This window comes from Tauraco erythrolophus, chromosome Z (assembly GCF_009769465.1).
Source record: "Tauraco erythrolophus isolate bTauEry1 chromosome Z, bTauEry1.pri, whole genome shotgun sequence".
NCBI lineage: Eukaryota > Metazoa > Chordata > Aves > Musophagiformes > Musophagidae > Tauraco > Tauraco erythrolophus.
The window spans coordinates 29,980,599-30,005,149 of NC_141496.1; the positions used below are offsets into that span (position 1 = coordinate 29,980,599).

The 24,551-nt window shown below is 42.6% G+C and overlaps 3 protein-coding genes across 6 annotated transcripts in view; 1 reads left to right on the top strand and 2 right to left on the bottom strand.

The window, feature by feature from the left end:
* CERT1 (ceramide transporter 1) overlaps positions 1-5,002 on the top strand; it is an 83,929-nt gene extending 78,927 nt beyond the window's left edge. For both annotated transcript variants that reach the window (XM_086629201.1, XM_086629202.1), the window contains 2 exons: positions 731-867; positions 2,034-5,002. In XM_086629201.1, coding sequence (XP_086485327.1) covers positions 731-858 — 128 coding nt within the window. In that variant the 3' untranslated portion in view covers positions 859-867; positions 2,034-5,002. The remainder of the gene's footprint in view (positions 1-730; positions 868-2,033) is intronic.
* A 3,044-nt stretch (positions 5,003-8,046) lies between these two features.
* MED18 (mediator complex subunit 18) lies at positions 8,047-8,959 on the bottom strand. The gene is made up of 2 exons (XM_086629706.1): positions 8,887-8,959; positions 8,047-8,701 (listed from the first exon to the last, which is right to left on the bottom strand). Exons 1-2 carry the CDS (start codon positions 8,957-8,959, stop codon positions 8,148-8,150), a joined length of 627 nt encoding a protein of 208 aa, XP_086485832.1. The 3' UTR covers positions 8,047-8,147.
* An 8,459-nt stretch (positions 8,960-17,418) lies between these two features.
* The window catches only part of HMGCR (3-hydroxy-3-methylglutaryl-CoA reductase), a 213,999-nt gene continuing 206,866 nt past the window's right edge, over positions 17,419-24,551 (bottom strand). For all 3 annotated transcript variants that reach the window (XM_086630080.1, XM_086630079.1, XM_009986440.2), the window contains 6 exons: positions 23,745-23,850; positions 22,611-22,781; positions 20,369-20,509; positions 20,106-20,264; positions 19,473-19,627; positions 17,419-19,321 (listed from right to left, as the gene is read on the bottom strand). In XM_086630080.1, coding sequence (XP_086486206.1) covers positions 19,267-19,321; positions 19,473-19,627; positions 20,106-20,264; positions 20,369-20,509; positions 22,611-22,781; positions 23,745-23,850 — 787 coding nt within the window. In that variant the 3' untranslated portion in view covers positions 17,419-19,266. The remainder of the gene's footprint in view (positions 19,322-19,472; positions 19,628-20,105; positions 20,265-20,368; positions 20,510-22,610; positions 22,782-23,744; positions 23,851-24,551) is intronic.

The following is a 24,551-nucleotide window of genomic DNA, read 5'->3' on the forward strand; positions in this document are numbered from 1 at the left end:
ACACCCCTGCCATGGGCAGGGACACCCTCCGCTAGATCAGGTTGCTCACAATACCATCCAGCCTGGCCTTGAACACTTCCGGGGATGGGGCATCTACAACTTCTCTGGGGAACCTGTTCAAGTGCTTCACCACCCTCAGAGGGAAGAATAGTGTTACACTGGAGTGAGCTGCTTTGTTTCATTTTTAAAAATTACTTGGAAAATATATTTTCATTGATAAATTCTGAACTGTGATTATATGGGAAGTGGCAGCTTTCTGAGCAAAATACTTGCCCTGTGAATTGACGTGTATTTTAGAATCAATTCGAATTTTGTTTGAAGTACTTGAAAAATAATTTGTAAGACACTGGCTGTGTAGAAATTCTGCAGAAAAATGCATGAGTTATTGAGAAGTTAAGACTGACTTCTTTGAAATAAGAAGTTACTCAGGTCTCTCTCTGTTGTTTCTTGGAAGTCCTTAGAGAATACTATCTTACATTTGGGCATTCCCCAAAGACTCACAACACATCATGTTTAATGTTTTCTTAGCAGTGGCGTCATAGAACTGGACTAAGCTTGGGTATTAAGAGTAGAAAGTGCTACAATACAAGCTGTAAGGGCATTACAAAAACGTACTGATCGTTATTCTTTCCTGTTACTTCAGAAAGAGTTGCAGGAATAACAAAATTTTCTTTTCTAGCCTGTAGTGGATTTGCTGTGTTTCATTGTCTTTCTTCCTGTGTACTTCTAGTGAACCCAGGTGGATGGGCACCAGCATCAGTGTTACGGGCAGTGGCAAAACGAGAATATCCAAAATTCTTGAAGCGTTTTACATCCTATGTGCAAGAGAAAACAGCAGGAAAGCCTATTTTGTTCTAGTATTAGCAGGTATATGTTAATTTTTTTCATTCTTGATTCACTTTTGTAAATTTAAGCCCAAATAGAAGCACTCAATATAGAAATGATTAACATGTATTCAGTGCTTAGTTTTAATATACGTATGCAATATACTTTTTAAAACATTCATGTAATTCGTGTGTGTTAACATGAAAAATAAGAGCTGCACAAGTTATCAAGTATTAGTTTTTGTAGACTTTTACTAGTTTATCTTGCAAGTTTTTGCATGTGTGTCTAACTTACGTAGAAGTAGAAAAGGAGGAAGTACTGTTTTTTTCTCAGCTATCACAGGCTGCACAAGAACACTTGTTCTGAAAAGAATACATACTGAAGTTGCTCTGGATCCTCATGAGGCTTGGATATCTTAAATTCTACTTACAATTGTGTATTTGATAGAATATTATGAAGGTCAAAGTATTCTTTTATATTGACAGAATTGTTTTGATATAGGATTTTTATCAATGGAACTTTACTGACAGACTGGTGTCAATTACTGGAGTGTTTCAAAGGCTGTGCCTTCAATTTTTAGCTTTTCTAAATGATGAGCCTAAGAAAGAAAAGGGATTTACAGATGCTTTCTGAAGTCAGTGGATGCACTTTAATGGTATAGCTCATTGGGCTAGTATAAAATGGTTTTGACATTTAGATGATGATACGACATTAGAAGAGGATTTCTTGATCACCTTTGAGGCTGTCTGAATCTGTCAGACATAAGCCTTAGTGCTAAGTTAAGGCTTTGCTTAACTTTTGTCAGTGAATACTCTTGTCATATACCTATAACTGTAGCATTAGACCATCAAATTACATTTGATGGTTCTAGTGTTACAGCATGATCTGAAAAATGAGGTTTTTTCCACTTTGTCTATGCATGACATAGGCTACCTCTATTTTTGCGTTCTATTTATTATGTCAGACTCCAAAAGTCTTACTCATTTGATCCTGGAACAGGTAGCCCTGTAATGATTCACATTTGTAATTGTGTATTATTAGAGAACTACTGTAGGTGAACCATTAAAAACACAGCTGGCAGGAGCCAACAGTTCAAACACGATCGATCATAGCAGTGCAGATACTATTTAAGGTGTTTAACAAGTTCTTGTTTTCCTATTAGTGTTCAAACTTTTCAGTGCTGTATTTTTGTCTTTGCTTACCTGCAGCCATCAGAACAAGACTGGGTGAGCATTCCGTGTTGGAGAAGTGACCACACATAGAGCACTCCATGCTGGAACGAAGGATCTACAGTCTTTTTATGGCCCAAGTTCTAGGCTTTGTATACTGAAGTGAAGAAGTGTTGCAACACCATGAGGCTGAATATTTAACACTAGCTCTCTCCTGCTAACTTTTCTTGCTGAATCAGTGTGTAATTATAAATACATGTATCGATAACATGTATATGGCTCTATTTTTATTTGCTTGCTCTAGAAGAAGAATGCGTTCAACTTTGAATCACCAACATGGGTTACTGCTTTAATTTTAAACAAGTTGCAGAATTTCGCTGTCAGACCTTCCTAAGAAACGCAGGTTTTGTGCATGTCTAAAAAGCACAAAAGACAGATGCACATATGGCATACTGTATGTGTTTTATATGCACAAAAATAAATCTGCGTGGTGTTTTGGGGAGAGAGGGAGGGATGTCAGTAAAGCCTAGGTGACTTATTGGCAGGTTTCATTTTGCTTTGTATAATCATAGTTCATTGCTGCTGGTTTCTATAATGAATCATCTTGTTACATAAAATGTCAGTTAATAACTGAGGGCTGTCAATATCCTTATGACTTTGCCTTTTCTATTGACTTACTCTTATGACGATCTTTGGTTCTGAAGGAGTAAGAGTGTGAAAAGCTTTATTTTTTTTCCAGATATCTTTATATTTCTATTGTATTTTTTAGTTATGTAATATGTGCTACAGACTTTCTGTTGTTAAACATGATCCAGAAATATCTAGTAGGATTTTTTTATGAGAGGGCAAGAGACTGCCTGAAAGCTAGAAGTCATCTGTCCGTGCTATATGTGAACTGCTTTCTTGCATGATATCCAGGGCTTTCCCAAAGCTGTAAGAAGGTACACTATAATACATATTGAAGAAATTTGGACTACGTAAGACAACATTCCCAGTCTAGAATGAGGATGAGTACATTATTTTCAGATCCTGCATGTGTTTTCCTCGTCTTAATAAAGCCATGCTGTGAGGTTCGCATAGAAAGTTATTTGCCTCTTGATCAAAAACCCATTGGAGCTATAAGGATGCGTAGTTCTTTTTGGAAAGTTCCCTTTAGTTGCTGTGAGATTTTAAATGTCAGGTTTTTGCCTGACGTTGATTCTGGAGATGTTCATCAGGAGAGCAGTGTGGCAGACTGGTACTGACTTTGAGGTCTTTTATCCACGTCCCATATCTGGAGACTCCTCAGAGACTGCTCAGTGTTTCACTAACCTGTGCATCTCAAGAAAAAAGTTTCAGATGGCTTTTTTCAAGAGAAAGCTGAAAGTCTTATTTGATGTAGTGTGGTAGGTGCCTGAACATAAATAGGATACAGCAACTTAATGAACATTTGGTAAATGATTATATGTGATCTGCACAGTGTTGAAAACTTTATCTGTTCATCTCCCCCATAGAGATGAAATACCTAACATGTGATTACACATGCATGCAGATTTCATGCTCCATATCTCATATCTTTTTATTTGCCTTTCTCTAATGGTGTGCATGGAATATGCCTTATTGCAGAGCTATTCTGTTCATTTGAATATGTAGAAAAGTGCCTATATGGTAATGCTAGTAAGGCAAATAAGATGAAAATTTGTACGTGTTTACTGTATCACCAGTGAGCATTTTATATAGCAATGTGAAAAAAAAATCTTATACCTCAAATGTACTTCATCTTTTTACAATCAACCAAGCAATGGCTCATTCCACCGTAGCCACTGATGGGAACTTTAAAAAAAAAAAAAAAAATCCAAAATATAAAGAGTTTAACTCCTTATTTGCCATTTCTGGTAGTTGTTGGAACACAGGCGAGTTTATTAATTAAATTGGATAGCTTTATTTTACAAAGGTATGGAAAGTTTACAAAGCAGTATATAAACTTGTATCATTAGTTGCATTTGCACTAAATGTGATGTACTTTTGCAATTTATTCTGTAAATAAAATTACACTACAGATACTATTTGTAAAGAATACATTTTACTTTTAGATGAAGGCACTGGTACTTCACTACAGCTAGCCCTGCCCAATCAGAATTGCAAGAGGTTTCTTGAAGAACATGGAAGGAGTTGCAAGATTGAGAAATTGGTATTAATTGACCTCTTTTGAAAACAAATTTTAAAAAGGCAGTTCTCTGTAGGCCTCTCAGATTGTCTGTGTGCAAGTAGCCATTAGATCCTTTCTTCTGGAAGGGATCTTGCTTTTGTGGTTTCATAAAATTTGCTGTCTCTTGAGCCCATCCCTCTTTTCAGTCGTTGCCATGGATCTGTGTGCTCTGAGTTTGCATCTTCCTGTTAATGGATCCGGGAGTATTTATACAGCTGCGGTGGTCTTTGCAGCAGCAGCTCCTGGCTCTAGAATGGGTGTTTTTATAAGCTAAACCAGTTTGAAGGGCTGAGAAGGCGGCAGTCTTCTCCATCAGATATCGTTCTCTGGGTAGCTGTGTCCATTTGGAGAATTTGGACATCGCCAAACTAGATCTGAAGGAAATGACTTGATAGAACTTGTATTGGGAATGAGGATGAGATGGTCATTGGTGTCATTCTGTCTGAGAACCTGAACATCCTATTTTGACGAATTTATCTGTGAAAAATGTGACGCACTTTGGAAAAAAAAGAATTACCTTTTACTTAATTGGGCTGAGCTGGCTTATCTGAAGTTGTGCAGATTCTCTTTAATCAGATTGTCCACCTGTATTTTTGTCAAGTTGTACAGATGATGCTGTATTTGAATTGCCACTGTTCGTCTACAGACTTTAAAACATGAATCATATTTTTGAGTACCTTGAGTGTGTAGTGTAACTGTTTGTTCTATAATAGCTTTATGACCCTAATGATAAGTTTTAAAAATTAAAAGAAGTTGGCTCTTCCATGTTACAATCACAAATCTAAAAGCAGTATTTAAAAGTGGAAAGTATTAAAAAATTATGAAGAAAAAATCCTGGTTTGGAGTTGTTTTTAACTTTCAGTGCTTTGGAGAAACTTATTTAAAACGTTTTACCTTTTAACTGACTTTAAGATCATGGATAAAGTTACATACAATACTACAATGTATGGAAAACATTTTACAGGAAAGCAGTTTGTATTACTGAGGTTACTGAGATGAAAACTTGAATGCCACACTCGATTATGTATCGAAAAGCTTGTTTTGTGCTAGCATACCGGAGGCATGTCAAAAGATGTTCCTGTACAGTATAGCCTTTTATAGAGCACTTCCAAAGTATTTCAGCTCTTGTCTTCGTTTCTACAGAATTAGCGACCTTATGGAAGGCTAGAGACCCAGGACTGAGGAGTGCAAGAGGATAAACTTGTGGCTTTTTCTAAAGTATGAAGAATTTTTAAGAACTGAGGTGAGCTTAATAGCAGGCATATCTGGTGCCTAATGGATCACTAATAACCCTAGCTTTACTTGTGATGCAGGGATTTCGTAACCCATAAAGATGTAGAAAACTTAACAAGCATGCAAGACTGGAGCAACAGTTTGAAATAACAAAAGGCATGACTTGCACAGAAAGAAAACTTATCTTGGGCTCAGCTGTGTCAAGCCTCAGGTGATACATTGCAACAAATAAGAGTCCTGAGGTAAGCCCTGCCCTTGAAGAATGCAGCTATTTTAGCTGGCAAAAAGAAATCCCCCAAAATAAAATAAAAAGAATACAGTCACATTCTTGGTCCTGTAAGTTATGCATGTAATTTAAAAAAACACGTACTCTCCAGCAAGGAGAGGTTGCACGTTTCTGTAGCCATCTGTGTAAGTATAACGTAATTTGACCCTGGATACAATGAGTGATAATTAGTTAGGGTTGTGCTGTGCAGTTTACCAGTGTGTATTGCTAATAGTATTGCTATTGTCTTTACTCTCCAGCCGTAAAAGCTAAGTTTCACCGGAGGAGAAAAGCGTATTTTGTTAGATAAAAGAAAGGGATGACACACTTGGGAGTTTTAGGTGCATGAAAGCGTCCCATTTGTCTTCAGCTGTAACCATTGATGCACTTAGCTTTTTTCTGCACACCTGCGCCTTCTATGCATTGACTACAGCTCGAATAAGGAAGGCTGGTAATGTGGATTGCTGTAATTTTTAAGGTTTAAACTAGTTCTGCTTAAAAAGAACTTTTTTTTTTTTGAGAACTCGGACCAAGCAATAGTCAGACCCATTGTCATCTAAAGTGTAAAAACTTCACTTCAGTTAAGAACTGAAGTCTCCTTTTCAATTCAGCCTCCCTTTTTCTTGAGCTGGTCTGCCTGAAATTCCACAATTACGCTAACATCAACACTGTGATTTGTTTGCCTCCCCACTTAGAAAGAAACTTGGAAGGTAAATTAGCAAATCAGCTCCTTTTGCGTGCAACGGGAAGGACCTGCATACTTCTGTGTGTCTTCATACTTAAAACTGTGTACCCCTTAAAAAGCTGGCATATATTGTTCAACTTTTCTGATCCGTCGCACTTATTTCTAAAATTTCATCTCACAAGAGATGAGCCATGGACCGTGGAAAAGTCCGCGACAAGCGATTCCTAGCCAGTGCTACAGTGGCAGGATATGACAACATCCCTGAGGATTCCCACCTGCCAGGGTGGGCCTGTGTCTGAATCCTGGAGCAACCTGACAAATTCAGCTCCCAGGTACAGGCAGAGCTCTGGGACCTACCCCTTGCCCCCTGGCAAGTTATGCCCATTAACAGTATACTAAAGAATTCCAGACTCGGAGGAAGCCCAGGATAGCGTGCTGTCTGACGAGGGAGAGTCGTGAGTACGAAGAAAACAATTGCAGGTGTGTCTGCAACCCTGCAGAAAATATTTCCAGTCTAGGCAAGGAGCAGTCACACAGCCCGCCTCATTTCCAGCTGGCGTCCTGCTGGAAATCATTGCTATGCGTTCAGCAAAGTGACTAATTCAGTTGTCGTGGCATATCTCGTCCGCACGCCACTGCTGAAAATGTAGCTGTTAACTTAAAAGGCCTTTTTCAAGGCTTTTCGTGTAAGTGGTCTTTACCCATAGTTGGAGAGTTCTGTGGTATTCAAGGTGGCGTCACCAACAGTTTGGTGCATTTCAGTAATGGGTAAAATGGTTGCCTTATGTAACGAACCTGAAGTTTAAATAAGCTTCCTTATCTTTGTTGTTTCTCCCAACCCTTTTCTGTTTGAACTGCGTTTGAAAACTCTCAAACCAAATTCCAGCATCACTGAATACAGAGAGGGTAAATAACCTCTGACTATCAAGAGAGCAGCTGCTAAACAAAGTCATCACAGGTTCAATTAGCAGCTGTAGGATGCTCTTGATTGTTAAATGTGTCAGTTTTCAATATTGCTGTCAGGTATGAGACGTCCAATAATAAAAAAAAACGTAAATTACTGCATTCTCATCAACTAAGACTGCCACGCCCAACTTCAGTGAAAAGCGATGGAACAGCGATGAAAGATGTGAAAACCTCTTACAGTTGTGATGTTGCTGAATTGTTTTCCAATTCTAACTTTGGAAAGTTGTATCAGAAACAGTTTCACTATAAAGTTCCTGTGCCCCAGGTGTTCCCGTTGTACACGCTGTTACTATTCTATTGCAAACAGGCGTACACTTGCTCTTTTACAGTGTTGTTCCAGGTTTTATGCTTGTGTTAACAACATCTCCTGCACGAAAGAATATTAACTTCTTAAATGCAAAAGGGATGAGTTCTTCTTACTTAAAGGCAAAGAGGATACAGGAATGGTGCTTTAAAAATAAAAAATAAAAGCAAGCAGCACCAGGATGTGGGTAGATAGAAATACGAATTTCAGTAAGTCTGACGTTTTGGGATTGTTTTGGATTGTTAGGCAACGTGCTTTCTAACAGGTGTCTCCCTAAGGGAAGGAAAGCATTTACTGATGTTTTGAATGGCATTAATTTGAAGAAGTGCCCACTTTTATTCACATTCGCAAGTGAAGGAAAAAACACTCTTTTGACTGCCGTTGACAAAACACGGATCCGTAGTCCTTTATTCCCCTCTCCCTGTTTCAATTTGCCCCCAAGAGGCAGTTTAGAAACACACCCTCTTCAGGAACGCTGACCAAACTAATGCCTCGACTGCCCAGTTTTCCAATCACATTAGCCTTTTGGGGTCAATTTTCTCCAGGTGCACTAGAGGCTTCAGTTGCTCAGCAAAGTTCCTCATGTCATCAGAAACAATGTCCTGTCCTGCTGGAGCTACCACATTGAGCTCCACCAGGTAGGAGAGGGAGAGCGGCTCGATGCTCTCCGTGTTCCCCGGCATTAGGATGCGGAAGATCTTGTACACCACGATCTTCATGATGCCCTTGCGGAACACGTGCCCCTTGGCCACGAACTCATGGTCCATGCGGAAGCCCATCTCCACCAGGAAGTCCGTCAGGTTGTCCGAAGTGGCGATGTCCACGCAGTTGCGCACCAGCGCGTGGCGGTTCTTGTCGCCGATTTCCGGCTGCCCCAGGTAGCGCAAGTGCCAGGGCATCCCGCTCTTGTCCATGGAGCGCCGCGCCCGCAGCACGAAGGGGCTGGCCTGCTGCCCCTTCAGCAGGAACACCATCTCGTGGTCCAGGAAGGTCTCCGGCTCCATGTTGTCACACAGGCCGCGCAGGCGGTGCAGGAGGCTCTCCAGGCTCTGGTCCAAAACGCTTCCTGCGGCAGACGGGAGACAGCACCTCGGTCACCCCCTCCTCTCCCCTCCGGCTCCCTCCCCGCGCCCCTGCTCAGGCCCGGCCGCCCCTCCGCCGCGGCGGCGGCGGTCAGGCCCGCGGCCCGCCGCGCTCCCCTCGGCGGCCCGGCGGGAGAGCGCTGCCCGCCGGGCCGCCCCCGCCGCTCACCTTGCAGCAGGTACTCCATCATGTTGATGGTGCCGCCCGTGACGGGCATCATGGTAACGGGGGGCGCTTCCATGGCGCGGACCGGGCCGGAGCGCTGCGGGACGGCGGCGGCGGGAGCGGCGGGCGGGAGCGGCGCTCCCGCCCCGCGTCCGCTCCCGGCTGCGCCGCCTGGCGGCCCGGCGGTGCGGCTCGCTGAGGCGCGGAGCGAGCGGCGGGGCCGGCGCTCCCGCCCCGGGGCCGCCCGGTACGCTGCGCGGTGCCGCCCGCGGGGGCCCGGGGACGGGCGCCGCAGGGCGGGGCGGGGCGGCGGGAGCGGGAGCGGGAGGCCGGCGGGCGGGAGCGGCCGTGCGGGGCCAGCGCCGCTCCGGCCGAGCTGCGGGCGGGGGGCCGGTCTGCCGGGGAGCGGTGCCTCCCGGTTCCTGCGCGGGGAGAGGTGCGCGCGAAGAATTTCGTGAAAAATCGTCGCCAGAAACGCGCCGGTTCGTCCGTCGCCGCCGGTGAGTCGGTGCGGTGCGAGAGAAAGGGCGGCGGCGGAGGGGCCGGGGCACCGCGGCGCTGCGGGCTGGTTGTCGCGCACCGGCAGCAACTTGGGCAGCGAACCGTTACCGGGGCTGGAATGGGAACAGCGCAGCGGTTCGGAAAGGCAGGAATCCAGCCCGCTGGGTTTTGTGCTGTCTCGAGACAGAAGAGCCTCCGTTTCCCAAAAGTGACAGAAATGCCCAGAATGTATCAGTTAAATTCGGTCCTGCGGGTCCCAAACCTAGAGTTATAAATTTGATTTTTTTTTTCCGTAGCTGTTGTTGTAATACACCTTCGTGCTGCACGGGAAGCGCACGGTGCGTGTCTTTCCTTCCCAGCATCTGCGCACGATGGTGGTGTCCCCTGCCTCCGCCAGATAAATCTGTATCTAGACGTTGGCACAAGCCAAGCACCTGGCAATGAGAGATGCGGTTAAGTGCACCCTCTCAGTGCAGTAGTGATTTCGTTTCAGCCCTGATCTGTCAGAGCTGACTCGGAGCACAGCCGGGCAGCTGAACTGGGGTGGCAGTGCGATCCAGGGGGGACCTGCCTGTCGCTGAAGCTGGAACCACATCCCCGGTAGCTGCCACAGTGTGTACACGTTGTACGTGCTTCCTCGGTTGCAGATAAGGAGCCTGTGTTGAAATAAAGGAAGGAAATAGTCCAGAAAAGGTTTAGTTAATGGTTTAAAAGCTTTGTTACGCTTCTAAGAGAAAAATATCGGTTTTCTCCTGTGTACAGATCTACTTTAGTTCGTGTGCTCAAAATACAGTTGGAACGAAAAAATATATATTGAGAAAGATAGCTAGCAAAAGTAAAAATGAACAAAAATTGCAATTCAGTGTTTCACAGGGGTTAGTTTCTGAGGTTCACTTCTTTCTGTGGTGATACAGATTATCTGTTCTGCCTCGCTGAGGTGCATGGTAGCATTACTGCAGGTGCCTAAAATGAAACGCTAAGAGGATGTCTGCTCTTCTGTTTTGAAATTTTGAAATTTGTTTTCTGTTTACTAGGAACACCAGGAGGCCTGCATGGATGAACTAGGAGCTCCTGGACCAACTCGGACACAAAAGGAAGGCCTATAGAGGGTGGAAGCAAGGACAGGTAGCCTGGGAAGAATACAGAGCGATTGTCCGAGCAACCAGAGATCAGGTTAGGAAAGCTAAAGCCCTGATAGACTTAAATCTGGCCAGGGACATCAAGGGCAACAGGAAAAACTTCTATAGATATGGCAGCAATAAAAAGAGATCTAGGGAAAATGTAGACCCTCTCCGGAAGGAAACGCGGGACCTGGCTACCCGGGATATGGAGAAGGCTGAGGTTCTCAATGACTTCTTTGCCTCAGTCTTCACTGGCAAGAGCTCCAGCTGCACATCCCAAGTCACAGAAGGCAAAGGCAGGGACTGGAAGAATGAAGAACCACCCACTGTAGGAGAAGATCAGGTTCGAGACCATCTTAAGAACCTGAAGGTGGACAAGTTCATGGGACCTGAGGAGGTGCATCCGCAGGTCCTGAGGGAACTGGCAGATACAGTTGCTAAGCCACTATCCATCATATTTCAGAAGTCATGGCAATCTGGCAAGTTCCCAATGACTGGAAAAGGGGAAACATAGCCCCCATTTTTAAACAGGGAAAAAAAGAAGACCCAGGGAACTACAGGCCAGTCAGTCTCACCTCTGTGCCCGGCAAGATCATGGAGCAGATCCTCCTGGCGACTATGCTAAGGCACATAGAAAACAAGGAGGTGATTGGTGACAGCCAACATGGCTTCACTAAGGGCAAACCCTGCCTGACTAATTTGGTGGCCTTCTATGATGAGGTTACGGCATTGATGGATAGGGGAAGAGCAACTGACATCGTCTACCTGGACTTATCCAAAGCATTTGATACTGTCCCACACGATATCCTTGTCTCTAAACTGGAACGACATGGTTTTGATGGATGGACCATTTGGTGGATAAAGAATTGGCTGGATGGTCGCACTCAAAGAGTTGTGGTCAACGGTTCAATGTCCAAGTGAAGGCCAGTGGCGAGTGGTGTTCCTCAGGGGTCAGTACTGGGACCAGTGCTATTTAACATCTTTTTGGTGACATGGATAGTGGGATCGAGTGCACCCTCAGCAAGTTTGCACATGACACCAAGCTGTGTGGTGTTGTGGACACGCTGGAGGGAAGGGATGCCATCCAGAGGGACCTTGACAGGCTGGAGAGATGGGCCTGTGAGAACCTCATGAAGTTCAACAAGGCCAAGTGCAAGGTCCTGCACGTGGGTCGGGGCGATCCCAAGCACAAGTACAGGCTGGGCGGAGAATGGATTTAGAGCAGCCCTGAGGAAAAGGACTTGGGAGCGCTGGTGGATGAGAAGCTCAACATGAGCCAGCAATGTGCGCTGGCAGCCCAGAAAGCCAACCGTATCCTGGGCTGTATCAAAAGGAGCGTGGCCAGCAGGTCAAGGGAGGCGATTCTGCCCCTCTACTCTGCTCTCGTGAGACCCCACCTGGAATACTGCGTTCAGCTCTGGAGTCCCCAACACAAGAAGGATATGGAGCTGCTGGAACGGGTCCAGAGGAGGGCCACAGAGATGATCCAAGGGCTGGAACACCTCTGCTATGAAGACAGGCTGAGAGAGTTGGGGCTGTTCAGCCTGGAGAAGAGAAGGCTCCGGGGTGATCTCATAGCAGCCTTCCAGTACTTCAGGGGGGCCTACAGGAAAGCTGGAGAGGGACTTTTTACAAGGGCGTGTAGTGATAGGACAAGGGGCAATGGATTTAAACTGAAAGAGGGGAGATTTCGATTAGATATAAGGAAGAAATTTTTCACTCAGAGGGTGGTGAAGCACTGGAACAGGTTGCCCAGAGAAGTTGTCAAGGCCGGGTTGGATGAGGCTTTGGGCAACCTGGTGTAGTGGAGGGTTTCCCTGACCATGGCAGGGGAGTTGGAACTAGATGATTTTTGAGGTCCCTTCCAACCCAAACCATTCTATGATTCTATGATTCTATGAAATGCAAATGCTTTTAAATTCACCAGTTGCAGCTACTCCTGCCCCGTCGTCTGAGGAACTACGCAATAGTGCAATGCAGAAAACAAACATTACCCCAAACTGCACAAACCCCTTTTAGGACTGGACGAAACAGGTGAGCAGAAGCGGCTTCCCCACACACAGGGAACATCTCTAAATCCCCTCACCAGTCGTGTGAAAGACGGCGATGACACTGCAGTCCTGCAGCTGCTGAGCTGCTCGTCACCATGGGCTCGGAGGCTCTATAGAGCACCTCCACACCTTCTGGGTGTCTTAAGAAGAACCTTTTTCTGCACTTGTTGAACATAAGACACAGCGGACACAAAAGACAGTTGGTCAGACAGAGGGAGGAGGTGGAAAGAAACAGAGATAGAAACGGAGGGCAAGCACGTTATTCCCAGCCACCTACCTATATTCTGTTTGACGCCCCTTGAAACCCTTCTTACACAGCCAGCTGTGTCAGGGAAACGGGATGCACGTGCCGTGCCAGGCCTCCACCTCAGCTCTGTATCACAACATTTTAAGTGCACAGAGCAGAGCACTTCCTCCAGAGCTCCGGCAGGGAAACGTCTGGTGAAACAGGTGATCCAGCTGTGTTCTCACCAATATTGAGATAGCATAACAGCAGGGAGGCTGAGTTGGATACAAACTGGATGCAAAGTTTTTTTCTTCCCCGTTACTGAAGTTTGGACTTTTTTTCCACTCGTCTCACAGACTTTGGGTGTGAATTCCCATTTTGTCACCTTTGTTGATCAAAATTGCTTTCAGACTAAGCGTGCAGCACTCTCCAGTCACTGGTGGTGAATTAATAGCAATAAGCCTTCTACCCTACAAATCTCTGTGAGAGCTTGTTGAAATTAACTACTCCATTCCGTTGTATAATGGGAAATTTATATAATGAGTTCATTGCATAATTTACAATTTTAGAAGTTGTTGACAGAATTTCAAGGCTAGGATTACTCATTAAGTGATTTTCTGCCTTAGCAGGTAACTCAGGGTCATTAGGTTGTCTTTAGCCATTTTACCACAAGCAATGATGTGTCAGTAGCTGAGGGACTATCTTAAATAAAGGGACTACATCATAAGTTTACAGCGTAAGGACAGAGTGAGGAGACAACAAACATCAGGTAATTGGTGACTTATTATCAGTCATCGTCAGTGTAATACCTATTATGGTTTCTTCCCTTCTACCTTGCAAAGCAGGAAAACGTTTCGAGTGAGGGAGTTCAATGAGCTGGCCAGCCTGGTGGTTTCCAGACGTGGCCCTGTTCCTAAGCTCATGTTACCAAAGCAAAAACTAGAGTGGGATGTAGTTTTCTGTGCTATGTGACTCTGCCCCCTGGATTTTAAATGACTGATCTAGCGTGCTTTGTTAACTATTAAAAGAAGCTGCTGCGAGAATATTTCTCCAGTGAGTGTCCAACTCCTTAGACTTACCCAGAAACAATTTTCACATGGGAAAGCCAAGATTATTGCTGAAAAAGTGCATTTCTGTTTAGCCAGAAACTGTGCCAACAGTGGTGTCTCTCCATGTGCCTGATATACCTGCCCATTTTTTTCACTAAGGAAGCACTCTTTTGGAGCCAGTATTCCCAGAAGTTATTTTAACTGTTTTAGTGTGGTTGAACTGGGCCAGTTCACGCAGAGCTAGGCCAACTCTCACGTGTAAAAGAAGGAGAACAGTCTGGACTGCTGTACATACTGTTACACGAGTGCTTGGCTTGTTTCGAGCGCCGTTTTAAAAAAAAGTTTCATTCTTGGCAGCACAGTTACACCTGTACACGGTGTGCCAAGCGGGCTTGGTTGGGTGTGGGCTATGGGCGAAGCACGGATTGAGCAGTCGGTGCCGGGCAAAAGAGAACAGCAACACTGCGCACTTAATTTTGAGGGCGAAATAGGTTTTTAGGGCAACTTTACATAGCGTTCTGTCAGCAGGGTGACTGTTTCCTTCGAAGTCCACTCTTCTGAGATGGTGGATTGATGATGATGGAGCCTATGGCACACACTTACTGTAGGATTGCCTTCCGTTTGCTTTTGGAGACCAGTGTTTTATTACAGGGGAAGTGGGAAGCAATTTGGCAAACCGTGTTGTGGTACCAGGTGGAGAGCTAGAAGCTAGAAGTCTGGTCTTTTGCCCAGTGGTCCTTGGCATAATTTTTATGGCATGGTTATTTTATCCTAGTGTTCTAGCTTATGAAAATGGACTGACCTCGTACAAGTCTTCTCCAGAAGAATAAAGTAGGTAAGGAGGAAGTTCTTTACGGTGAGAGTGCAGAGGCACTGGAACAGCTTGACAGAGAAGTTGTGGATGCCCCATGATTCGAAGCCTTCGAGGTCAGACTGAACCGGGCTTTGAGCAAACTGGTCTAGTGGAAGGTGTCCAGGCCCATGGCAGGGAGGTTGGACTAGATGACCTTTAGAGGTCCCTTCTAACCCAAACCGTTCTGTGGTTCCAAGAGCTGGTCTTTATTTGGCTGTTGTGGATCTCAGCACATACTGGTGCCAAGATGTAGATTTTCTCTTTTTTTTTTTTGTACAGGTTCTGGCTGGGATAGAATTAATTTTCTTCACAGCAGCCTGTATGGGGCTGTGTTTTGGATTTGTGACTGACAGTGTTGGTAACACACTGGTGTTTTGGCTATTGCTGAGCAGGGTTTGCCAGCATCAAGGTTTTCTCTTTGTGCTTCTTTTTTCCCTGTGCCCCCCACAAGTGAAGAGGCTGGAGGTGGGCAAGAGGTTGGGAGGGGACACAGCCAGGACAGCTGACCCCAACTGACTGAAGGAATATTCCATACCGAATGGCATTGTGCTCAGCACTAAAAGCTCAGGAAAAGAATGAGAAGGAAGGGACACCCGTGGATACGTCATTTGTCTTCCCAAGTAACCGTTAGTGTGCCAAGGCCCTGCCTGCCACCGGGAAGTAGTGAGTAAATTCTTTATTTCGCTTTGCATGCGCAGCTTCACTTTACCTATGAAACGGTGTTTATCTCGATCCATGAGTTTTCTCACTTTTACCCTTCTGATTCTCTCCCCATCCTGCTGGGGTGGGGTGAGTAAGCAGCTGGGTCAGCCCACCACATTTTTCTAGATAGCCTGAGTCCTAGTGGGAATGCTGCTGGGTCCTGGAATTCGGGAAGAACCTGTGAAAGCTGGGGCTAAAGCCCCTAATGTCCCCCTGGGTAGATTAAGAAGCGATCTGAAAATAAACCAGTGGTGAAGACGGGACATTAGGCAATTTTGTGTTGTGTATGTTGTGGTTTAGCCACTCACTCCCGCCCACCTTGGTGGGGTGGAGAGGAGAAAAATCCAACAGAAGGCTTGAGAGTCCAGACAAGAACAGGGAGGGATCACCCACCAACCACAGCCCTAGGCAAAACAGACTCAGCTTGGGGACAAACTGATTTACCACAGCTTTTCCCAGAGCTTACAAGCAGGGTTCACGCCAAGGATGGAAATGGTCCCAGCAATCCTGTGTATAGACACACTCGGAGCCCAGATATCATTGAATACTCCTCCGAGAAAGCTAGCGGGCTCCGAGTTGTGCTCTCTTCTGGGAACTGGTGTGCCTGCTGCGCCACGCCTGCGTGGGGGCCCTTGCTGGCACACTCCTGTCCCATCACCAAGGCACCATCCGCTACAGCCTTCTGGTGTCATAGCTACGTTGGGCATGAACGTGGTTTGCATCCCTGCCTTGCATGAGCAGAAGTCATTTGTCCTGTCAGGAAGATTAGGTGAAGCACGCTTCACTGATAACGTCTTACGCTGGCTGAGAGAATTCCAACTGGACAGCAGTTGTGTAGCTCGAGACAGCTGGAGCTGCAGAGCTGCCCCATCTCACAGCTCTGGAACTCTCACTGCAGACAGCGGGAAGGGGACTGGTGTGTAGGGAGGGGTAAAGCAGATCAAGGAAACAGAGAAGAAATGAGGTAATCTAGGTAAAGAGAAGCAAACTAGTTACTAGAGTCAAATACGCTATTTTTACTTTTTTCTAGGGTTTTAAAATATTTGGAAAACAGTACCCATTGCAGTAGTATAGCGTTTTAGTTGCGGCAGCTTTGGAAACTCGACTACAGACAGCTGGTTTGCTTTTGCCAAGGATCCAGACAGCACAGGCTGTCTCCTGTATGGAAGCAATCTTGCTGCACCAAATATTGAGAGTGTGTGCAGAGAAACAAGAGCCCTTCTGATCCCTAAATATTCCAACACATACAGAACAGTAACCTCTGCTTCTGGTATAAAACCTGTCGTTCTGAAGAGACAGAAGAAGAATGCAGACTGCCTTGTATGTCCGATGATAGACTCATGGACATTCCCAGGACCGAACACAGGAGCTGGACTACAGGTGAAGAAAAGAGGAGGGTGGGGGCAAATTTTTGACACGCTTCCAGGAGTTGTAGTGATGTTCTGACTAAAAGCTTAACCACTTTGCTGTCAATGTGCACTATGATACGAAAAGCTCTGGTAAGAATTCCGGATAGTTCTTGATGTGGTACTGAAGGGTTCTTTTACTCTTCCAGCTTAGCCTGTCTTGTAAGAATATACAGTACTGTGGATTTTGACAAAAATCACATTTTCCTGGTGAAAGCACTGTTTAAAATTCAGGTAGCAAGTTAACTTTAAAAAGCACCTTTGAAACTTTAGTTTTGATGAACATGTGAGAAGCTGCCACAAGTATAATTCAACAGCTTTCTGGAAGACAGGAGAAATGCCCAAACAGGCCTCAGTGGAAGGTGTCGCAGTGCGTTAGTTCTCCCACTTAGGCAAAAAGCTTCGAGGAGAATAAACGAGTACCACCTTCTGCAAACCAGGTTGAGAGGTTCCGGTGTCACAGCCCCACTGTGTTCGTACGCCAGCCATGTTTTCCTTAACCCTCTTGTTTTATGCTGTCTGCTGAGGTATGTCACTAAGTCATGAAGTAAGCTTAAAATATCACCATTAAGCCAATACATTTTCCATTGTTTTACTGAAACTGAAAAAGTAGTTCTGTACCAAAATGTACACAATTTAGTAATAATACAAAATGTTAATTCTGCAAGACAGAATGTCAGTTAAATCCACCAAAATCAACACTGAACCACCATTTATTGCCAGAACAGTGTTACTTTAAATAAGATCACTGAATGAACATAGAAACAAAGTAGTTCCAACTTTCCTTAAATAAAATGGTAGCTATTAGCAACAATACTGCAGGAAGATAAACATTCATGAAATTTACATGCTGTCGTAACATATCTAGCATGTAGTATGTCTTCATGCTTGCACATTAGCTTTATGAGCTGATTACAATGATATTAATGTGCTGATGTACTACAAAACAACCCATCATGATTTATATCAAATTTGCACATGAGAAGAGCACCTCTGCTGGTCACCTCTTTAGGAATGCTGCTGCATTCCTGCAAGAAACCCAGTTCAATCCACTGATTCCCCCGAAAAAAAAAAAAAAACACAAAACGAACAAAAAACCCCAAACCAACCAAACAAAAACATCACCAAGCATATTAACAATTTTCCTCCTGTGATTAACTAGGCAGGGCGATGTGTTTAGCAATATTCCCAAAGATGAATCAAACCAGAATACACCTGGGTTTTCTGTATTACATTAAGAACACCTGAGACTGCTTCACTGGTCCAAGTACAGTATTTTAATACAAAAACTGCTTGTTGCATTAACATGTCATTTCACTGAATTCCCTTAATTAGTACTTTTCATTGAAAAAAGTGTAAGATTTCTTCTTAAAATAAATACTCCCCCCCCTCCCCGCCCCTAGAAACTTTAAAAGGAATTAAAAGACGAAAATGAAAAAAAACTAGTGTTAAAGAACAGTGTGATTTTCTGGCTTCATTTTTTTCTCAGCTTAAGCAGTGGATACACACCTATTCCTAGGGAATAGGTGTCAAACACTTAAAAAAAAAAATTAGGAATATACAAACACACTGTACTTTAAGAGACGTCTTTTAAAAGACGTGTAAACATCTGTTCTTGTCTCCTGTTGTTTGAATGCACTTCTATCAAAAAAAAATGAGAAATTGCATTTGCTTAAATTACTAACCTGTATTGACACGTAACTGGTTTTGGTTACCAATTTCAAAATCACTTTTTTCCTACCTGAACAAAATAACAAAACAGTTGAAAACACTGTTTTTCCCCACTCATGTATAGATTATATTTAACCATTTAGAACTTTATAACTCACAATTTTTCCGTAAAGGAGTAATCTAAATTGTGGAGTTAAAACATTGAATGCTGCTTAGCTGAAGCAGCAAGCAAATCAAGCACTATATATAGACAGAGCTTTCTATGAAACTAATCTTAAGATTTACATGTGAAAAAAAAAAAAATTTGGAGTACATGGAAAGTGATCAGGCTTGCCATCACTTCAAAAAACATGCTTGTCTAACCAGAAAATAAAGATGGCAAGGACCAGTGCTTTCAAGCCAAGTTTAGACCAACTTTTTTTTTTTTTTTTTTTTTTTTTGAATGTACAAAGTACATTACACCACTTTTCAGCTTAGTAGTTACCAGGAAACTTACTAGTCAAAATAACCTCAACCTGTAAAAACCATAAGGCTGATCCTTTAGAAAATGACGTGTAAGATTAAGAACCCCAAAGCCATGTTCAAGACATCAGACAGGACTTCCTTCATGAAGTCATCTCTAACCACTGAAGAAGGTCAAAGACGTAAGTAGTCTCACACAAGTCTGGTGATCTCTGAGTTTACACAGACATCACGGAGTTGAAGGTAATCTTCATTCTAAACTTCACAGATTATTTTTTTTTTCCCCCTGTGCACCTGGTCAGTTGCTGGAACAATTCTTCATTTCAAAGCTGTTTCAGTATTCATGCTGCCTTCTTAGTGCAGGTTCCTTGAAGATCTTGTAGATTTATTTTTGATCTGATAAAAACAGTAAGGTAACCACGTCAGATAGTTAAAATGTTACACTACTATTATATGTTGCAATTATTCATGTCATTATTATTATTCAATCTTGTGTACTTGGAAGAAGGGCAAAACAGAGAAAAAGAAGAATTTTTCCATTTCTTACCTGTTGTGGATCATGTGACTTTTGACTAGATGCCCAGCTGCAAGAGCTGCCAGTAGTGATAATTCCCCTGCCATCACTGTAGCACAAACAATTTTAGCAAGCTGACGGGCATTTTCACCAGGGTTATCTTGGCTTGCACCTTGAACCCCTAACATCTGGAGAGATAAATATGCAATGCTGTGAAATCTAAGTACGTTTATGCTACATTTAGTATTAAAGTAAGCATTTCCCAATTATATTCAAGACCAGGTTGGATGAGGCTTTGGGCAACCTGGTGTAGTGGAGGATTTCTCTGCCCATGGCAGGGGGGATGGAACTAGATGATCTTTAAGGTGCCTTCCAACCCTAACCATTCTATGATTCTATGATTCTATATCAAATCAACTAGCTCTAAGTCTTTTTAATGTTAAGCATCTTAAGCTTTAAAACTAGACACAGGAAGCCAATTCATTAGATAATTGTAAAATTTTCACATCAAATCCATCAAGTTAAACTTGAGTTTAACTTTTTAAGACTTTTAAACATCTTTAAAAGATGCTTCGTTCCCACAACATTGCTCAGACGCAATACAGACAACACAAAAGCGAGCTTTGATTTAAGAAGCTAAGTTGCTTTAAACTTCCTGATTCGTACCTGCAAACAGGCCTGCTGTGGGAGCAAATTGGTGCCTCCACCAACAGTTCCTATTTCTATGGAAGGCATTGTGCAGCTGATGTACAGGTCTTCATTGGTGGAACCAGTTCGCTCCATCAAAGTGATACAATTAGAGCTGCCCACGTTCTGCGCAGCATCCTGCAGATCAGGAAGGAGAAAACAAAATCAAAACACTCAACTAAGGTTTTTGGTGAAGAATTACTGAACTAAAGAAAACCTGAATTGGTGTAAAACAAACCTACCTGACCACAGGCAATGTAGATGGCTGTCACAATGTTTGCTGCATGTGCATTGTAGCCACCTACGCTACCGGCCATTGCAGAACCCACCAAATTTTTGTGTATATTGACTTCAACTATATCTTCTGTAGTCGTCTTCAATACCTAGACAAAATTATATACTTTTACTACACCATTCCTTAGGCAGAAATAGGAATACTCTATTTATGGTTAATAAGCCCTCGCCCCTTGTTTGGTTCCAGATGGAATCTGACTCAATCATCGTCCTAGATATCTACTTTTATTTTTGTTCAATAGCAGCCCTTCCAAGTGCAGGCTGCATTGTCCAAGTAACAATGGAAAAGTCAGTGCGAAGAATTTGGACTTGCACAGACCTTTAAGAAAAGCTCACCAGCTACCTTCTTCGTTTCAAATTCTCATTTATCTTCAGAATGAAATAACAAAATCAGCTTGGCAGAAAATCCTCTTGATTCACCTTGATATGATAACAACATTCCTCCCAAGTTGCTCCAGACACTAAACCCTCCCCAATTTAGCATATTAAGCTTTAAAACTAGATACAGGAAGCCAATTCATTATTGAATTTTATCGTTTTATTATACTCTTATGTACTCTGCATAAGAATACAAAGCTAAACTGAAGAGTTCAAACACAAACCACTGTGCTACATTGGTAAATAAACATTGTGCACAGTAATATCAAACAAAGTGGCACATTTATACTATACTGACTGTATTTTGAAACCTTCAGATAAGAGATTTATACTGAATTTAGTATAAAAATTACCAAAGAGAACAAAAAAAACATAGTGCTGTGAGCAAAATTTAAGATATTCCAGTGTCGCAGGAATAGCAAGTGGTGACAGGGATCTGCACAAAGTCTACAACACTGACAAAAAGTTTAAGTATTAGAGTTCTATGTAAGTAAATGTAGTGAGGTACATGGCTGGGGAAAAGCATCCCAAATTCACTTAGAACCCATCCATGCCCATTACCAAAGGACTGGCTCCCTATTACTACTGTGGAATGAAATCTTGGGGTTGTAATAGATATTACCACTGAATCAACTGTAAAAATGCTGATTCAGAAATTAAGAAACTACAAGGAAGCAAACCCAAGAGACATAAATTATGTCAATGTATAAATGCAGCCTGCACACAGACTTTGAAGAGTGTCCCAGTCTCCACCCAGAATTTTAGAAATTTAGAACTGAAAACAATCTAGATAAGGATGATCAAAGACATGCTAAAATAGTCTGTTTAGTCATTCCTCATAAAGAAACTAGTAGTTTTCAGTCTGAAAGTGACAGTAGCTGGGAAGGTGGAAGTGCTCTGTTAGACCTACAAAATCTTAAGCAGTAGAATGAAAACGAAAGTATCTCTTCCACTACAAAACTAGGGCATCATCAAATGCAATGGACAACCAGAAAGAGGTAGTTCTCAAACAAGGTGTGGCTGCACTGTGGAATTCCGCTGGGAATACTAGTGCTAAAAGTTTACACTGTTTCACAAAAGAGACTGAACAAATTACTGGGGAAAACAACAACAAAAAAACTCCATCAAATACGAAAGTACCAATTCAGAAAATCTTGAACAAGCTGATGGAAGACTATGCTTAGTATGGTATAATAAACTTCTCCCTGGATATCATCTCTCATGCCAGGTAACAGGCAACGGATTTGGTCTGACACACACAGCCAGTCTTCTAAGCTCAGGTGGAAGAAAATCTAAGATAGCTCTTGTGACGTAGGACAAGTTTGCCAGGGGCTAGGACTGGCACTGGTTATAAAGGTTACCCTTTGTCATGCAAGATGCCAAGGCAGCTTTGGAATTAAGTGAAGCACCTGATTATCTGTTTTCATAGGAGGCATATAAACTTTGTAGGAAACGCCAGGTTTGTGCAAGAGACAACAAATGAGTGAAATCATCGAAACGACTGGGTTTAATGACAGGCAAAACCTCGTGTAAAAATCTGTCAAACTGTGAAATAATTTTTCAAAGGTGAAAAGTGAAAATCCTAATGCCTTCAACTAGATATGCACCATCAAATACATGCACATTATGTCAGAAGAGACAACGAAAGGAAAAAATATCCACTGTCTCAGGAAAAATAGTATCGGAACATACATGTCGGAATTATCCTTACTTGGAAAACAACTTACAGTTAATATTTATGATGTAAGATAGGTATCAGTTCTGTAAAATGTATGCATTTTTATAAACAAGTAAAAGAAAGCAGACACTTACTTCTCTAACAACCTTGGCTGGAATGACTGCTTCACAGACCACAGACTTCCCTCTTCCTTCTATCCAGTTTATAGCAGCAGGTTTCTTGTCTGTACAATAGTTCCCGCTAATAGCTATAACCTGGAGATCAGGAAACTCTTCATTCAACCTTGCCAGTGCTTTTTCAGTACCCTGTTAGAAGAGAAATGGATAAAAGGCTAGTATATCATTATGGTTGCAAAACAAGCTACTCCAGGACAGCGGAACAGCAAGATGAGATTAAGTCTAATCAGATCATCAGTTACAGCTGACAAAAAGAACGTTAATTTCAGGAAAGAACCTGAAACAGGAGAAAAAACTCAACTCAATTATCACTGTCCTTTTTCTAAGCACTTTGGGAATTATATGGGGAATAACTGATTGTTCCCAGTACATATGGTCTCTCTTGGATACGTTCTAGGTGAATGGGCGTATGCTTACCATACTGAAGATACGACTACATGCATGAAATGAATTCATTTTGGATGTAGTGGAAAAAGCTTCTCTACACTAGGAAACCAGACAAAAATCTGCTATATTTAGTGTCTTGTCTATGACCAGACTCCTTTATGTAACGGTTCTGATAGCCTTAAATCTTCTATAGAGTAGGCAATCAGTATTAATCTCAAACAGCAGCACAAGTCATCCCCCCAATCTATGGGTCACATCTCAGGTTCTTCCACATGTTTGCATAAACCCAAAACCAACCAACCAAAACCAGAGAACACTCCTCTGCTGTCATTCACCAGATTCCTAATCTTTTATTTACAAGGAAGCGATAAACACAGTAACAGATTAATTACTGCCGGATAAAATCTTTGCCCCAAAGCAACAGAGCAACCATCTTAACTTCCATATTATCAAGAATACTTTCTTTAAATAATAAAAAAGGTAAAAAATAAGAAGTTACTTTTTTCTTTCATCATTCTCATCCTGTTGTTCTTTACACTTGACAAGATCAAATACTTTTATTATTTTATAGCACTGCAAACAGTGCTATGCCTTATCTTTCTGTCTTCATATGCCAGGTGGTCACAGATTGGTAGGCTATAATTTATTTATTTTTCAAAAGAAACACACATTGATTAAAAAAGACTTAAGAGGACTGGTCCTTACTTTTGAAATCATATTCATTCCCATTGCATCCCCTGTTCCAGACTGAAAACGGATATAAAGGTTACGACCAGCCAAACAGATGAGAAGCTTTTGTAGGCGGGCAAACCTGCAAACAAATTTTACTATTACTTACAATCCTCAAGGGAAATGACGAAATTAGTTTTAAGTAGCAAAATGACAGCAAATCATTGCAGGTAGCACTGTTAACTACTCTGTGTTACTCATTCCTCAGTGCAAGAAAAAACCTTCAGCTACCGTGCATGCAGTTCTCTTGAGTAAATACTTCAAAAATGTTCACTGTAAAAGTGTTCACTGCATAAATTTACTTTATTTGCATTCCTTAAAACATCTGACCACCAGGTATAATCCAAAAATGAGGCCTTTGGAAATTCCTTTGTCAGTTTTACAGCAAGGCAAAACCTGTGCTTGCTATGTTCAACAACAGTGCAAGATCCACAAATCAAATAAAAACCTGGAACTACTGCATTTAAACAGCAGCACAAGTTGATTCTGGCCAAAATACACATACGTCCTTGGCTGACACCTGTAAGACTAGTAAGGAAATCGCTCTCTGAATCTTCCTAAAGAAAGCTGGTAATTGTAATTCTTAGAAAAAACTCTAGGGCTTGAAATAGACTTATTCTTAATACTGGTTAACATTTTTTAGCATTTGAGTTCTAGCATTAGTTTATGCTGTATTCTCACAAATTAATTATTAACATTAGTAGCATCACGTGAAAGGCTAAATTTGAAACTTTGAATTACTACTACTAAATAATAACTACTAAAAATCCAAATAAGCTTTTA

Excerpts from the sequence above, each read along its gene's own strand:
- MED18 (XM_086629706.1), bottom strand. The coding sequence starts at position 8,959 with ATGGAAGCGCCCCCCGTTACCATGATGCCCGTCACGGGCGGCACCATC. Across the intron at positions 8,702-8,886 it reads GATGGAGTACCTGCTGCAAG|GAAGCGTTTTGGACCAGAGC; the intron begins GTGAGCGGCGGG and ends CGTCTGCCGCAG.